Genomic DNA, 17,365 nt, shown 5'->3' with positions numbered 1-17,365 from the left:
TCCTATGGCTATTGATTTATTGCTATTTCCTATGTTATTGGCTTATTTTTGTACTGATATGATTTGATGTATAAAATCATTTATGTCATAAAAATTTTTTAACTTACTGTGGAAGACTTTGTTATTGTAATTACCATAAACACACAGCTTCATACAGCAGTGAAATAATAAAACACCATTTCCTCAGTTGGTGTTCTAAGCAATATTGATATGCTGAATGTTATTGTGTTTAAAAGGGAAAAAGTAGTTCTTTACTCAAGTAAGTTTAGGCAACGCTGAGTTAGGTAAAAGTTTAAATAGTTTTTACTGTTTTAAACTGAAGAACATACTCCTTTTAAGAAAACAATACTAGTCAAAATTTACTACATAATGACTGTCCAAGAGGGGCTATAGTATACAGCATTTTGCAAACTTATTAGACCATGTCCCAGAGAAATGGCTTTTCAAAAATGCAATTTAGAATTGCTGCAGCAAACATAGTCTGGTTAAAATGAGAAATAAGAATGTCACTGCCACTAATTTTTTCTCTAGCAGGAATTGTTTAACCCATGCTGTTAGAATCTGTTATAAATTTTGAAAATAATCTATCATTATAATTTTACCATTGATATGACTGATTACCAGGAAACACTCAAAAGGATCAACTGAAAACCTTTTAATAGATTTCAGTCAGCTGTCAACTTAAAACTAATCTATGAAAATACATTCTTCCCTTATAAAGCAAAAATGTACAACATGGGTAACACACTGAGTAAGAACTCCCAAATGCAGAATTGTTTCCTATATATCTGTATTACTAGGAATATATTTATTACAAATTATATGTGGCTTAAATAAATAAAACTCTTGACAGATGTAAAAAGTGTTTTGTTTTTTTTCAATGAGGCAATATATCATGTTTCTGGAAAGCATCGTAATTCTGTACTTCTCACTATCCTATCAATTTAAGACAATGCTAACCAAATTACCAATTTATTTGGGGGGGGGTGGTTATCTAGTAACTATAAAGTTCATCTGGTAATATAAACCTGTTGGAATCAGTAGAAAATTGTGAAAAATAAAAATAAAAGAGATCAAAAGGAGGATGTGCCCTAAGAGATATGAAGTCATATTTCTAACTCAATAACTAGAGGCTGGTGTACTGGGGCTACAATGTTCAGTGGTACTAAAGAGAATTCAAACAGAATAAAGTGTGTATATGTGTGCGTGTATATATATATATACTCATATACTACGTGCATATATATGTGTGTGTGTATATATATATATATATATATACACACACATGACATTTCAAACGGAGGGGGAATGTGGACAATGAAATAAATACTAGGTAACAACAGTCTAAACTTGAGGGAAAAATGGTAAAATACCTAAATCTATACACCAAAATAATTCCAGACAGGGCAAAGGTACTTTTATAAAAAACTAAACCATTAAAATTAGAGAAATATAGGACAAGATTTACATAATCCTGGGGTTGGGCAATCCTTCTAAACATGATCCTATGGAGAGAAGGCAAAAAGAAAAAAAATTATTCATTTTTTTATTTTTTTAGTCATTTTTAATGCATTTTCCCTGTGCACAAGAGAAATAACTGATGGAGTCAAAAGATACAGTTTTCTTTATACACAGCAGTTAAAAGTAATGCAAACATCACATGACACTTTCAGTGAAAGTTACATTTCCAATTACAAATCAAAATGCGTATTAGGATCTCTTTATGGGAGAAGCTGAGAAGGAAGTCTTAAAAAAGCACTTTCCTGGCATTACTATACTGATCCTTCAGGCTGCACTAAGATTAAGATCATATACAATCAATTTGCAAATGTTGACACATCACACTGTTTTCTGTACAATTAAATGTATACTTAGAGATACCAGGATAAACATTTCTACTATGTTTTAACTGAACTTACCTAATCAACATTTTCACTGAGAAGTTTATCAAAGATGCTGTAAGATTCTACAAAATTGTGAGATATACCAAGCTCCAGACATATTTCTTATATTCTTTCTCATTTTGGTTATACATATCTGCTCAGAGATTCTGCTGCAATTTATCGAGATGTACAGTTCCAATTGTGCTTACTGTACTGTGTACAAATATATCAAAAAAGATCAAATAGTATAAATCTTACAGCATTTTGCTAGCAAAAATACATGCCAAAGTCACAATAAGCAATATTGTACCACAAATTATAGAGTTTCAGTTAATCTGTTTCTGTTTTTAATATTCTCATTCTACATTAAATTACTATCATAGGCTAATGTTTAAAATGCAAATAAATTGGACATCTGTAGGACAAAACTTCTTCACCCAACTGTAAAGGTTGATTTGTTTCCAAAAATCACAATAAACGCAGAATAAAGAAGTGTTTGCATGCAACACCTTTGAGTAAAACAGCATTGATTCTCACCATTCAAAACAGAGGAAGGGAGGGAAGGGAGAGAGGGAAGGAGGGAGGAAACAAAGAGGGAGGAAAGGACTCCACCTTAAAATGCATATTAAATTTATAACTAGACAGAGTTGAAAAAAATCAAACTGAAAGTAAAGCACAATTTTGTGTGTGTTTAAAGATTTAAGAGCCATTATCAAAAATAAGATACATTTTTTCAAGGTACAGAAATGTAATTACGATGGCTGGGAGCCCAGCAGCCTCTCAATGGCTGCATTGATGTCGCCTCCTGTTGCTATTAGAGCCTGCAAGTTTGCTTCCCGGTTTAAGAAGCCCATTGCGTTGAGCTGTTCCAGTTGTTGTTGAAATCTGACTTCTGGATTTGGCAGCTGCGGAGGATTTGCACCAGCCAGAGCCTGCACCATTTGCTGAATGAACTGCTGGTTGGGTCCAGATTCCGATATTGGGCTCGTGGTTTCACTGGGTGCAGCGCTAGACACAGTAGGCCCAGGGGGAGCGCCTGTGCCAGTGGAGCCAGGGGGACCTGCAGGGCCAGTGGGTCCTATGGGCCCAATGGGGCCTATGGGAGTAAACGGGACTATGGGGCCAATGGGGCCTATGGGTGTGACTGGGCCTACAGGGCCTATAGCGGTTCCCAGCACCCCCACCCCCACACCTGGAGTGAAGCTTGGAATGAGGCCAGGAGCTTCAGTGGCTAATGTCTGTAGCCCCTGCTGGATCTGCATTAAAGCCTGCATTGCTCTTGGGTTTGACATGGCTGATAGCGTCTCTGGATTCTGCATCTGCTGTAGGAAAGTAGGGAGCTGTGGACGCATCTGCTCCTGCAGCTGAGGATTTGTAGTAAACACAGGGCTATTCAGCATCATCTGTGCAGCCAAATCTGGATTCTGGCTCAGAGACTGCATCATGCTTCTCATATATGGTGCAGACAGCATATTCTGGATCAGCTGGGGGTTTTCGGTTATCTGTTGCAGCAAGCTCTGCATTCCTGGGGTGCTGAAGATACTGGCGACATAATTGGCTGCAGCCACTGTGTTTCCGGTAGCACTGCTGGAGCTACTGCCAGATCCACTGCCACTGCTGGTTGTTGTGCTAGTGGTCGCAGAACTCTGGGTAGCCGGTGGTGGCGCCCATGGATTGGGTAGTGGATCACGATTTTCTGTGCGGGAAGGTTGTGTACCTTCCCCAGAGGAGGAACTGCTCCCCACCGAGGCAAATGGGTTACCCCCAAACTGCTCTTGTGCGGCATTCAGCATGGGTTCTTGAATGTCAGTGTACATGCGCCGTAAAGCATTGTAGCCACCTGGGATGCTTTCAAGATTGCTGAGAGCCAGGTCTTGATTTCTCATCATTTCCTGCATCATAGCTGGATTCCTGGCAATTTCGAGGGTCTGCCTCATTATATCTGGGTTGTTTAGCAGGTGACTGATTTCTGGGTTTCTTTGAATTAATTGCTGCATCTGTGGATTGGCCATAATGAGCTGCCTCATCAGATCAGGATTCGAAAGCATGCTCTGAACAAAGGGATTTTCCATGATTTGGATCATCATCTCAGGGCTGGACAAGAGCTGCTGCTGCATTTGGTTCTGGAGCTCAGAGAAGTTAGTCGAGCTCAAGCCGAGGCTGCTAAGGCCTGCAAGTCCTCCAAGACTCCCCAACCCAAACGGGTTGCTATTTGTGGAAATAGGTGTGGAGTTACTCCTGGGAGTCGACGCGGTGGTAGTGTTAGTTCCCGCGGCATTACTAGGCTGTGTGGACTGGCCCTGAGGTCGGTTCTGGCTTTTGATGACAAGGTGAACAGTCAGTCCATCATGGATGCCATGTTGGATCAAGGTATCCTGATCTTTTAAGATTTTTCCGGCAAAAATCAGCACTAACTGATCCGTTTGGGATTTGAAGCGTTTCGAAATCGCTTCCTTAAACTGCTGGACTGAGCTGTTCTCGGGCACTGCGAACTCCTCTTTCTCTTTGGGGGTCTTCACAGTGACTTTGATGATTTTGGGCTCGGCCTGGGTAGAGGCTGGGCCTTGGGCCGCAGCAGAGCCGCGGGAGGGGCGCGGGGGGCCGCTGCTCTCGCCATTCTCAGCCATGGCGGCCGCGGTGACGCAGGCAGTCAGGGAAGGCGCCGGCAGGCGAGAGAGAGAGAGGAAAGAAGGAGGCACTGCCACAGCAGGTTGGGCCGGACCGGGCGGGGAGCGCGGAGCACGGTACCTCTGTGTTGAAGACTGCGGATCGCTGGTCCTCCGGTGAAAAGAAGGCTCCGTGTAGGCCGCGGGCCGCGGTATCGGCGCTCCGGTCTCTGGGCCGCCGCCGCCGCCGCCGCCGCCGCCGCCGTCGCCGTCGCCGCCGCCGCCGCCGCCGCCGCCGCCGCCGCCGCCGCCGCCGCCGCCGCCGCGCCGGGCCGCCGTGTGATCCCACCGCGCGCTCTCCCAGCAGCTTCTGCAACTGCTCCGCCCGCTCCTCCCCGCCCCTTCCCCTCCCCCAGCTCCGCGCTCTCCTCCCCGCTGCTCCCCCTACTGAGGCGGCGCCAGGCCCAGAATGATAGATGCAACTTGGTCAAAATTAAAAACTTATGTAGTAAAAAAAGAAAATGAGAGAGATAAACAGAGAGAAAGAAACGAAAGGACAACAGCAGACAAGCGAAAAGAGAGGGAAAGAAAGAGAGGAAGCTTCTATAAAGGACATTAAAAGCTAATGGAAAAATATATATATACATATATATATTCCATTAGGCAGTAAAGTGAACAGGTGAAAGCCTGAATCGAACCGACCCCAATTAATAATAAAGAGCACTGACAAAGCCAAAAGGGAAAGGTGAACACCACCCTTAGAAGGGAAGAGGACTGGGCAGGAACCTGCATTTTACAAAAGAAATGCAAATGGCCAATGGGCATATGAAAGAATGATTAAGCTCACTGGCAACCAAAGAAATTCAAATTAAAACAATGAGATTCTTCTTCTGTCTTATATTGGAAAAGATGAAAAATAATAATAAGCCTTATCTTCAGGAGAGAGAGAACTGAGAAAATGTCCTCCAATGTTAATTTTGAAGTGTAGGTTGTTATAAGGCAATTTTAACATATATATCAATATTTTAAATATTTCCACCTTTATTTGGAAGTGCCTCAGAGACCTCACCTATGAAAATAATTGGATAAGGATGCAAAAATACATATGTAAAAAATGTACATGCACTACAGTATTCAAAAAATTATTTTAAAAGATACTCAGTATATCTTTACACAGGATTGGTCAGATATATTACATTACCATACAAATATGCACTGTTTAAAATATAGGTGGTTATTTGTATGATACAAGGTGTACATGAAATAGGGAAAGTACATAGTATTTTCACTGTCAGCTTTATGTTTATATTTCTGTACAGTTAGAAATTATACAATCATTATGTCTCAATACCAAAAAATACAGCAAATATATTTTTATTTTAAAACTATTTCTAAGCAGTTAGTATGTGTAACCTGTCTTTAAAGATGGTGAATGTGTAAAAAGAACCCTGAAACTCTATACACCAGTATGTTAATGGTGGTTATTACTTGGTACTGAAATTATGAATAATTGTCCCTTTTTTAAAATAAAAGTATTAATTTTCTGACAGCTTTTATAGGTATGCTCTGCCTTTACAATTTTAAAAAGTGAGAAGTTATTTTGGTGGGAAGTTATAGGTAGAAATTGACAGGCATACAATAGTAGTGGCAGCTATTAACATATTTATCTAACTTAGTTACAGATTAAGTAGAAGTAATAAAGATCTAGCACTTGAATAATAGAACAAATAACTTCAAATTTATGTATAAATTTCTAATTCTGGTTATACCATGCAAAAATGTACTTTCCCCCCTAGTTTTCTGCCAGCATTTAATAGCATTTGAAGCATTAGGACACAAATACTTTAGTAACCCTCAAGAAAAAAAAAATAGGTATGTGATGTCTATCAAGAGGGGAATGTATTAATATAGTGTGATTAACATTAGAATACAGATAAAAGAAATGAACTAGGTCTAAATAAATGTATATATGTAGATCTCAAAAACCTAATTAAATAGAACAACACTCTATGGTATATATATGAAGCTATTGAAAATATACTAGAATGGTTCATACCATTCTATGAACAAATTTATGGCTCATACCATAAATTTGCACCCATGAGGAAGAGGGAATCAAATAGGACACAGGACAGTATTTAAAAGGAAATTTAATTAAATCTCTAAAAATATATTTCTTCTTTTATATGGAAGCAAATATGGCAAAAAAGCAGGAATTAATTCTACGTGATAGGGACATTTTTTGATTAAACTGTTGTGCTTTTTGATATTTTTAATTTTCAAAAAAAGAAAAAAATTAAGCAAATATCACAGGTCATCTTTGATCTCAGTCAAATAAAACTAGACATTAATGAAAGTGTGAATGAAAAACTCAACCACTTGAAAATTAAAACAGAATTAAACACTTTTGGGACAAAGTACAAGTGAAAGTTCTTAGAGTAAATTTAGGAAAATAGTAGTAATAAAATAGTAGTAATGAGAACATAAACGTTCATAATATGATGGGATTTCCCTATATGTGATCTGAGGATCTCATTAAAAAATACAGATTTCTAGACCCCACTCCAAACCTATCAAAACATAAATGGTGCTCAGAAATCTGCATTCTTACCAAGCTTCAATTTAATGGTATTTAATTTACTGGGTACGATGTGAACGAACTCAGAGTCAAATTTATGCACTCAAAGATCTTAACTACCAAAGAATAGAAAGAAAATAAATTAATTAGATATCCAAATAGGACCAAAAAAAGAAAAAAAGAAAAGAGAGAAGCAGGGTGATGGCTACAAAGTGATAAAATCAAACATTAATGAATTAACAAATTCAAAAAATAAATTGTGTTAAGAAAACCTAGGAAGTTCTCTGAAGAACAAGTTAAATAGATAAACTATTATAATTAAGTGATTCTCTTAGAAGTCTCTCACCAAAGAATACAGCAAAACATAGAAGCAAAGAATAGGAGCAGAAACATACTCTCTTCTTGAATTCTCTTATAAGCATATTTCTTTTTTTCCCCCTACTGTAAACTTTTTATTAGAGAGCAGAAATAACAATAAATAGCTAAATAGCAATCATCCTGAGTTCTTCCATAGAGGGTAGTAGCTGAGAAGTTGAAAGACTTTGTCAGAGAGTCTTGCCATGGGAGATGGAGGTGGACCACAGTTTGGGCTCAGTAAATACAGATTTAGTGTTATTTTAGTCATTGTTTTCTCCCTCCACCTCAGATTCATTGAGATATAATTGAAATATGTTGCTGCTGCTGCGAAGTCGCTTCAGTCGTGTCCGACTCAGTGCGACCCCATAGACGGCAGCCCACCAGTCTCCCCATCCCTGGGATTCTCCAGGCAAGAACACTGGAGTGGGTTGCCATTTCCTTCTCCAATGCATGAAAAGTTAAAAGTGAAAGTGAAGTTGCTCAGTAGTGTAAGACCCTCAGCGACCTCATGGACTGCTGCCTACCAGGCTCCTCTGTCCATGGGATTTTCCAGGCAAGAGTACTGGAGTGGGGTACCATTGCCTTCTCCTAATTGATATATAACACTGTGTAAATTTAAAGTGTACAACTCATTGATTTGATATATCTATATAATGAAAAATGATTACCATCGCAACATTATCAGATAGATCTCAGGTGGTTTCAACCTGCAACGGCTTGAAGTGAGTCTTTGGTTCTCAACTGGAGACTGATGTTGGCTTACAGCAGTGAGAGAACAGAATCCCTAGCCACTGGACCAGTCGTCAGTGACAAGATCCTGGCTCTTTGGCTTTGCTAAAAAGAATTTCCACAAGGACAGAAAGTAGTGAAATGAGTAAAGTGCTTAGGTAGGTGGAAAAAAGAGCACAGTACATGTGTATAGACACACAGGCAGACTCCAAGAGAGAGAGAATTGCAGAGTCATGCTTTCCTGATAGTGTGGATTGTTTTTATGGAGCATTTCTTCTGAGTTTCCTTTGGCCACTCATTTTGATTTACCTGGTTCAAAGTCCATATTTGGTATATCTCAGGATCCTCCCATGTGTGCACACACATTGCTTATATAAGATGGATTCCACCAAAGAAGCCTATAAGTAGCTTGGCATCACTCCTCTTCCAAACTCCAAGAAGATTTTCTGTGAATGTATAGTTTTTGAGGTCCCATGACTTCAAGAATGAGAAATATGTGGTCTCTTATCTTCTATCTGGGCAGGGCCCAGCCTCCTCTCTCAGTTGTCCTGCTACTGATATTTTGGAGTTTTAGTTCACAGGGAATGAATCTCCAATCACTTTACCCTGGTGTAGGGGCAGCTACTTCTTGCCTCGAATCCCCCTTGAGAGACATAGATGTCATGAAATATTTATTGGGAGGATAAAAAGTGAAAGTCTGTCTTCTGTAGCTTCTTCAGGCTAGCCAGGGGCTCATAGATCCTACCTAGCTGGGGTCACAGAGTTCTCACCCTGTCTCTTTAAATTGGCCCCAGAGTGATTTCTGTTGTTATTTCAGCAGGATATGCTGTGGGGAGTGGCTGGAGTCCCTGCATGACCATTGTCCTGTGATGTCCTAGAGAAAACAAACTAAATAATTAGATTAAAGAAGCTGGGGTTGAAGACCGGTTAAAGACTATTATAACCAGAGGCTCAAGCAAGGGTAGGAATCTGGTTATACAAGGTCAGCATATTTTTGTTAATCTCGGGCTTAAAATTTAGTGTATTTCTCTATTTCTAAAATGGAAGGTCTGAACCTGTTTGTCCCAGACCTCCTTCTTGGACTGAAAAGTATTTGTTGCAGATTTGCAATAGTATGAAAGACAAGAAAGCACTAGGCAAAATATAACATAAAGCAGTATGGCTGAGAAAAGGAAGGTTACAGGAAAATGGAAACCTCCCATAAGAAAGTTTTAATACCTTTTGGGATCAAGGAGAACAAGTTAGAGAACCAGTTTTCAATTTCCTAGCCCATATTGAATTGCAAGGATTGATGGTCAATTGTTGAAGCCAGGTGGTTTGTTGTATTTTCTCAGTGTTGGTCTCTACCTAGAAAGAGGTGTTAATGTATGTGCAAAAAGAAATGTTGGCAATTGCACATACTCCTCCCTGTTCTGCCAACAGATAATCCAGGGCCAGATAGTTGTCAAGTGTCACCTTGACCAGACAATCTAGAGACTTCTGTAAATTAGTAAGAGAATTAGCAGTATTAGTTATGGCAGTAAGAGATAAATTTTGAAGAACATGTTGGTGGGCAGCTACCCCCTACCATTGTAAGAAGATGTATCCAAAGAAATAAGCACCTCTGTCTGGGATGCCACCAGGTTAATTGAGTAAACAGTTTTAATGAACTTGCCCAGTGCTTGGATTCATTTAAGGAGTGGATTAAGATAAAAATAATCAAGGTTCCCAGCATACACTATGTGAGAGTGGTGTTATTGCATAGGCAATTATTGGCCATGGTTTCTTATCTATCTGACATATGAACACGTATCCTGGTGGAGCAAAACAGACTAACTCACCCAAGGTTTTAAAACCTAGCCATTCAGTGCTATAGTTATGAAAATGTTCTTCAACTACATACTGAAAACTTTTCATCCATGTCAGTCCTAATAACTGTTCCTTAAATGTGGATCCTTCTTCCAATGGATAGCAAGTTAGAGTTTGAGCACAAATAGGTAACTAGAATTCTTGCTTATGAGGGGCCATTTTAAAACTCTTGGATGTTTAAATGCCAGTTCTTCATCCTTCCAATTTGACTTCTTATTTCCAAGGAAAGGGTTAGGCAAGAGACATTAGAATTTTCTTCAATAGGAAAACAAACAATTCTGACTCTGTACATTACTGTTCCTGAGCCTTGGGTTCTTGGTAGAAAACCACTTTTTCCATTAGGAACTTGTTTAAAATTCCTATGGGATGGAAAATGGGGTCACTATGACCCATAATGGTCTTACCTTGGGGTAAACAAATCCAGCATTCTGTCAACCAAGTGGTGGAAGCAAGAGTTTGTGCAATGCAAACCAGAAAGTTGTCTGCCCATCCTGTGGCAGGAAGTCTGCACAGAAAAGCTAAGGCAATTAATAGATTACTAATTAATAGTAACACCAATCATGGTCATATGTAAATCACCCAGCATGAGCAGAGAAGTTCAGTGAATTCAAAGAGAAAGGGTGAGAGCAAAGAAAACAGTAGTTATCTGAATCTACCAGGAAATAGGCTTCCCAGGTGGCACTAGTGGTAAAGAACAAGCCTGCCAACACAGGAGACATAAGAGACACGGATTTGATCCCTGGGTCGGGAATATCCCCTGGAGGAGGACATAGTAACCCACTCCAGTATTCTTGACTGGAGAATCTCATTGACAGAGGACTCTGGCGTGCTACAGTCCATATGATCACAAAGAGTCGGACATGACTGAAGTGACTTAGCATGCATGCACCAGAGCATATCAATTATTCTGTAAGTTAATTAAAGTACTTAGAAGCAAAAGGAAAATAGTAGCTATGGGTACTTAGCCTAGGGTCTAAAAAGGTTTTTTTTTTTTCCTTTTGTCTTTTTGAATAGGAGCTTCAGGTCTTGTAGTGGCTCACCTGAGAATTTTCAGGCTGTCCTGTGAATTCCATGTCCTGTAGAGACTCAGAGGAAGGGATGGACTCACAGAAATGGCTGGAATGTGGAACTTCTGGTTCCTGTAACGTATCAATGGAGACAGGTTTAATCCTGGACAGAAGAACCCAGGTAGTGACTCCTTGGAGTTTAACTGCTGTAGGGGTGCTCAACAGGACATGGTAAGGACCCTTCTATTTTGGGAGTAGCTGTCCACCAGGTCTTTAAAAATACCTAGTCTCCAGGGTTTTTAACTGGGACTGTCATCTAGAGCAGGCTGTACTCTCTTGCCATATTCTTGTATAGCTTTCTGGACTTGGCCTAGGTTTAATTTCTACAAAATCTTGACATGCCCAAAAGGTATGGAGATGTTTGTATTTGGATTGCTTGGGCCTCATATAGCTTGTTTTCTATTTGGAGATAACTGTCTACTTCCAGGGTTTATAATATATCCCAGATATTTAATCCACTGCTTTGAGATTTGTACCTCTGTCTGAGAGGCTCTGTAACCCTGAGTCCCAAGGAAATTAAGTACTTCAATGGTATTTTGATCTGAGGTCTCTATGGAAAGACTAAATATTGAAATATCATTTATATACTGTATAATAGCACTTTCTTTTAGGTGTATTTCACTTTGTTCCTTTCCTAGGGCCTGGGTGAACAAGTGTGGGACTGTCCCAAAAGCTCTGAGGCAATACTGTCCAGGTATATTGTTGCATTTGGCCTGAGTTGGGGTTAGTCCACTCAAAGGCAAACAGACATTGTGATAAGAAATGAATTTGGATGCAAAAGAAGACATCCTTGAGGATGAGTAGAGTAAATCATTTAGCATCCTCAGGGATTTGGGTTATTATGCTATTAGGATTGGCCATGAGGGAATATATAGGGACCACAGCATTCACTGCTCTAAGGTCTTGAACCATCCTAAGTAATCCATTTGGCTTAACAACTGGCAGAATAAGAGAATTGCATGGAGACTGGCAGGGCACTAAGAGCCCATACCTTAAGAATTTATCTATGAGGGGTTGTAAACCCTTTTTCACTTCCAACTTTACAAGATATTGTCTCCTCTTAGGTTAAGCATCTTGTGGCTAAGACTAATTCTTACAGTTTGGGCATTTATGGCCTTTACAGGGATTTCTTTGTCCCATACTGAAAGGTTCACTGCTTGTAGAATATGGCTAGGAATAAGACCTTGCTTTTCCAGCTGGTCTGTTTTAGTCAGAGTCAAGATAAGGGGCTTGCTTAGAGCCTCCTAACCGGAGTATGGCCCTGAGGGATCTCAGAAGGTCTCTCCCCAGTAGTGGGGTGGGTTACTCAGGTACAACTAAAAAGGCATGTGAAATCAACCTCTGCTCAAATTGACAAGTGAGAGGGCAAGTAAAATGGTGGGTGTGAGGCTTTCCATTGACACCAGTCACAGTACAGCTTTTGGAGGAGAGAGGTCCAGTGTGAGAAATTAAGTCAGAGTAAGTGGGTTCCATATCATTAAAAAATCAATTTTCTTACTTGCCACTTCAAAGTACCCAGAACTCCTTGATGGAAATAGACATCTTGTTATGGGAAGCTGCCAGAATCCCTGGGCAGCCTCAGTAGTCCAGCATGGCCATCTGGGGGGTGAAGGCAATCCCTCTTACAACGACCTATTTGTTTGCAGGCTTGGCATAGCCTGGGGAGTTCTTTCTGGCAATCTCAGACCAAGTGGCCTATTGACTTGCATTAGTAACATTCCCTCTTATTGGGCTTACCCCCATAGAGATAGTTGGATGTTCTTGGCTCCCTCAGGTTGTCCTGAGATCACAAAGCATGGCTGAAAGCAACAGCTATCAGCTTTTCATTAGTCTTGGCATATCCTTCCTCACATTGGGTTCTCTCTTCCTGCTGAGCTTGGTCTCAATTTTTCAGTACTCCAAAGGCTACATTTAGGAATTGGGGCATGGGCATTTGGGTGCTAAATTATAACTTTGGAGTTTTTGCCTAATATCAGGGGAAGATTGACTAATAAAGTGCTGTCCCAGTAGGGCACTGACCTTCAGAAGTGAAGAGATCTATATTAGTATATTTCCTAAAGGCCTGCACAAGCCACCCATGAAAAAGGACTGGATTTTCTTTTTCTTCTTGGGTCATTCCTTTAACCTTTTCATAGTTAACTGACTTTTTCATACACTTCCTCATACCTTCTAATACACATTTGATCATGTGCTTCCTGGTTTCTGTTCCCTCCAGGGAATTATAATTTCAGAAGAATTCCTATTTGGAACTGCATCTCCACCCATAGCATAACATTTGGGTTGGTCTCTGGCAAGCTTCCCCTGAGCAGATTCTCTGTTTTTCCTCATAGGTGAAACAAGTAGGTAGAACTACTTGAACATCCTTCCAAATTAAATCATAGACCAGAGTTAGGGCCTGAAACACTTCAACAAACTATTAGAGTCTTCAGAAAATTTCCCCAATATCTGTTTGCTTTGGGCTAAGTTGGTCAAAGAGAAGGACTATTGTTGTTCAGTTTCTCAGTTGTTTCTGACTCTTTACACCCCATGGACTATACACCAGACTCCTCTGTCCATGGGATTTCCCAGGCAAGAATACTGGCATGGATTTCTATTTCCTTCTCCAGGAGATCTTCTCAGCCCAGGGATCGAACCCGTGTCTCCTGCATTGGCAGTCAGATTTTTACCACTGAGTCACCAGGGAAGCCCCTAAAGACAAGGGCACATGCACTCTAGTTTATTTTCATCATACAATTACCTTTTCTTGTTTGTGGAGATAACACTTAAGATCTACTCTCTTAGTAACTTTCACATATACAATACAGGATTATTAACCACAATCACCATGGTGTAAATTAGATCCTTGGAACTTGTAAGTTCATACCCTTTGATCAATATCTCCCCATCTCCCCTCATCTGCCTGCCTCTGGTAACCATTATTCTAACTCTCTGTTTCAACACATTTGGCTAAAAGCACATTTTCTTGAGTTCTCTTCCTTAACTTAAATATCATGTTTTTTTTTTTCCTTGCATTTTATTCCAAAATCTATCAATTTTAATGTTTTAAATTACAACTAAATAAAATGAACATTTCGGCAGTTAAATTAACATGCCTCGGTTACTGAGAAGTACAACATTAATTAGTTGAAACTTAAGAAAGGAGCAACAAGATAACATGAACACTAGAATTCCATAAGTTAATTTAATTATAAGGGTATATTTGTGAAAATTATGAGGCCATCAGTTCAGTTCAATCACTCAGTCATACCCGACTCTTTGTGAACTCATGGAAGCACGCCAGGCTTCCCTGTCCATCACCAACTTCCAAAGCTTGCTCAAACTCATGTCCATGGAGTCGGTGATGCCATCCAACCATCTCATCCTCTGTCATCCCCTTCTCCTCCTGCGTTCAATCTTTCCCAGCATCAGGGTCTTTTCCAATGAGTCAGTTCTTCCCAGCAGGTGGCCAAAGTACCGGAGCTTGAGTTTCAGGATCAGTCCTTCCAATAAATATTCAGGACTGATTTCCTGTAGGATTGACTGGTTTGAAATTATTGTGCTCCAAGAGACTCTCAAGGGTCTTCTCCAACACTACAGTTCAAAGGCATCTCTTCTTCAGTGGTCAGCATCTTTTATTGTCCAGCTCTCACATCCATACATGACTACTGGAAAAACCATAGCTTTGACTAGATGGACCATTGTTGATGAAGTAATGTCTCTGCTTTTCAATATGCTGTCTAGGTTGGTCATTACTTTTCTTCCAAGGAGCAAGCGTCTTTTAATTTCATGGCTGCAATCACCATCCACAGTGATTTTGGAGCCCCCCAAAATAAAATCTGTCACTGTTTCCACTGTTTCCCCATCTATTTCCCATGAAGTGATGGGACCAGATGCCATGATCTTTGTTTTCTGAATGTTGAGCTTTAAGCCAACTGTTTCACTCTCCTCTTTCACTTTCATCAAGAGGCTTTTTAGTTCCTCTTCACTTTCTGCCATAAGGGTGGTATCATCTGCATATCTGAGGCTATTGATATTTCTCCCGGCAATCTTGATTCCAGCTTGTGCTTCTTCCAGCCCAGCATTTCTCATGATGTGCTCTGCATATAAGTTAAATAAGCAGGGTGACAATATACAGCCTTAATGAACTCCTTTCCCAATTTGGAACCAGTTTGTTGTTCCATGACCAGTTCTAACTCTTGCTTCTTGACCTATATATAGATTTCTCAGGAGGCAGGTCAGGTGGTCTGATATTCCCACCTCTTGAAGAATTTTCCAGTTTGTTGTGATCCATACAGTCATAGGCTTTGGTATAGTCAATCAAGCAGAAGTAGAGCAATTACCCTCCAATTACAAGTAAATTTTAAAGAAGACTATGGGTATTTACTTTAAATAGCCTAAAGTCTTCAGACTGACATCTCTGGATGACATTTATTAATGAATTTTAATGTTGCAGTCAAAAACCCATCAGATACTGAAAATGTTACAGGAAAGAGCCAATTATGACTCCATGTTGGATCTGTTTGTTTTACTTTAATCTTTGCTTTCTGTTGCTTTTGTTCATAAAAGGATATTGTCTATACATAATTGCCTGCTTCTGGTACCCTGTTTCTCTGCTTGAATGTTAAACTAAAATGGCTTTTTTCAGGACTCTGTCAACCTGTGAATGGCTACTGGAAAGGAGAAATTAACACACCCATTCCCAGAGGCTTGCCATTCCAGGAGATATTCGCAAGATTAGTGGCCCTTTTTATTTGCTTCCTCACCTTCCCACCACCCACCACTCTGTTCTATAAAAGAACCTGGCATGTAGACTCAGACAAGATGGTTATTTTGAGACATTAGTCTGGCATCTTCTGGGTTGGTTGGCCTTCAGAATAAAGTATCATTCCTTGCTTTAACGCTTTGTTTTTCAGTTAATTGGCCTGTTGTGTGGTGAGCAGAGCAAGCTTGAACTCAGTAGCAAAACTTTGCAAGTACAAATCAAGGAGAACACAATGATTATAGGAAAAGTTTGTGGTCTGTAGATGGCTGGAGGATAAAACAAAGATACTACAGTTAAGAAAGGTGAACTCTTGCAAATGTATGGTCCATTTTTGATAGTATAGCCAAAACTTGGCCTCCACAATCAGGTATCAAATTTATCTCTGAGACAGTTTTAAGTGAAGTAGAAAAGAATAGCTTTATTGCCTTACCAGGCAAATGCAGACAACAATGAACTAATGCTTTCAAAATTGTGTGTCCCAATCTGGAGGAGGTAGTGAGGAGCTATATAGTAATGGTTCTAGGAGAAGGGCATAATCAATTCATAGACATTCTTCTAATTGGTTCATTATGAAGTGCTCGGGAGTCTGCATCATAAACCTGGTTCCAACTAGTCAGGAGTCTTTGTGCTTGTGGGCAGCATACTTCTTCCACCTGGCAGGGGTTTCATTACCTGCAAAATATCTCAAGTATATTGCTATGTATATCTCTTTAGGGAAACTAAGATTCTGCCCCAGGACTGCATATTGCTCCTTGACTGCTTCTCCCTTGTCTCTACATCCTCTCCTTTCCCAGATTAGCATCTGTTTGAATCAGCCAGTTGGAACTCAGGGGAGTTCATGGAGGTGGAATGAAACCTATTTTCTACAAAAAAGAAACAAGGGACACAGAAAGGCTTTTGTGATCAGGAGCCCCAAAGGATTCTTTTTTATTTATTTATTTTAATTGGAGGCTAATTACTTTACAATATTGTATTGGTTTTGTCATACATCAACATAAATCCGCCATGGGTATACATAAGTTCCCCATCCTGAACCCCCTCCCACCTCCCTCCCCGTATCATCCCTCTGGGTCATCCCAGTGCACCTGCCCCAAACATCCTGTATCATGCATCAAACCTGGACTGGCGATTCATTTCTTATATGATATTACACATGTTTCAATGCCATTCTCCCAAATCATCCCACCCTCTCCCTCTTCCACAGAGTCCAAAAGACTGGTCTATGCATCTGTGTCTCTTTTGCTGTCTCGCATACAGGGTTATTGTTGTCATCTTTCTAAATTCCATATATATGTGTTAGTATACTGTATTGGTATTTTTCTTCCTGGCTTATTTCACTCTGTATAATAGGCTCCAGTTTCATCCACCTCATTAGAACTGATTCAAATGCATTCTTTTTAATGGCTGAGTAATATTCCATTGTATATATGTACCACACCTTTCTTATCCATTAATCTGCTGATGGACATCTAGGTTGCTTCCATGTCCTGGCTATTATAAACAGCACTGCAATGAACATTGGGGTACACATGTCTCTTTCAATTCTGGTTTCCTCG

At 40.0% G+C, this 17,365-nt stretch overlaps 1 protein-coding gene across 1 annotated transcript; it reads right to left on the bottom strand.

Annotated features, from left to right (window-relative positions):
- Window positions 1–1,562: 1,562 nt before the first annotated feature.
- Window positions 1,563–4,715, bottom strand: UBQLN2 (ubiquilin 2). Its single transcript, XM_052662927.1, has 2 exons — window positions 3,076–4,715; window positions 1,563–2,979 (listed from the first exon to the last, which is right to left on the bottom strand). Exons 1-2 carry the CDS (start codon window positions 4,508–4,510, stop codon window positions 2,636–2,638), a joined length of 1,779 nt encoding a protein of 592 aa, XP_052518887.1. The 5' UTR covers window positions 4,511–4,715; the 3' UTR covers window positions 1,563–2,635.
- Between the last annotated feature and the right edge of the window lie 12,650 nt (window positions 4,716–17,365).

Source organism: Budorcas taxicolor, chromosome X (assembly GCF_023091745.1).
Source record: "Budorcas taxicolor isolate Tak-1 chromosome X, Takin1.1, whole genome shotgun sequence".
Classification (NCBI taxonomy): Eukaryota; Metazoa; Chordata; class Mammalia; order Artiodactyla; family Bovidae; genus Budorcas; species Budorcas taxicolor.
Note: the sequence above shows the minus strand (reverse complement) of the source record. Positions and strands in the feature narration are given on the sequence as shown.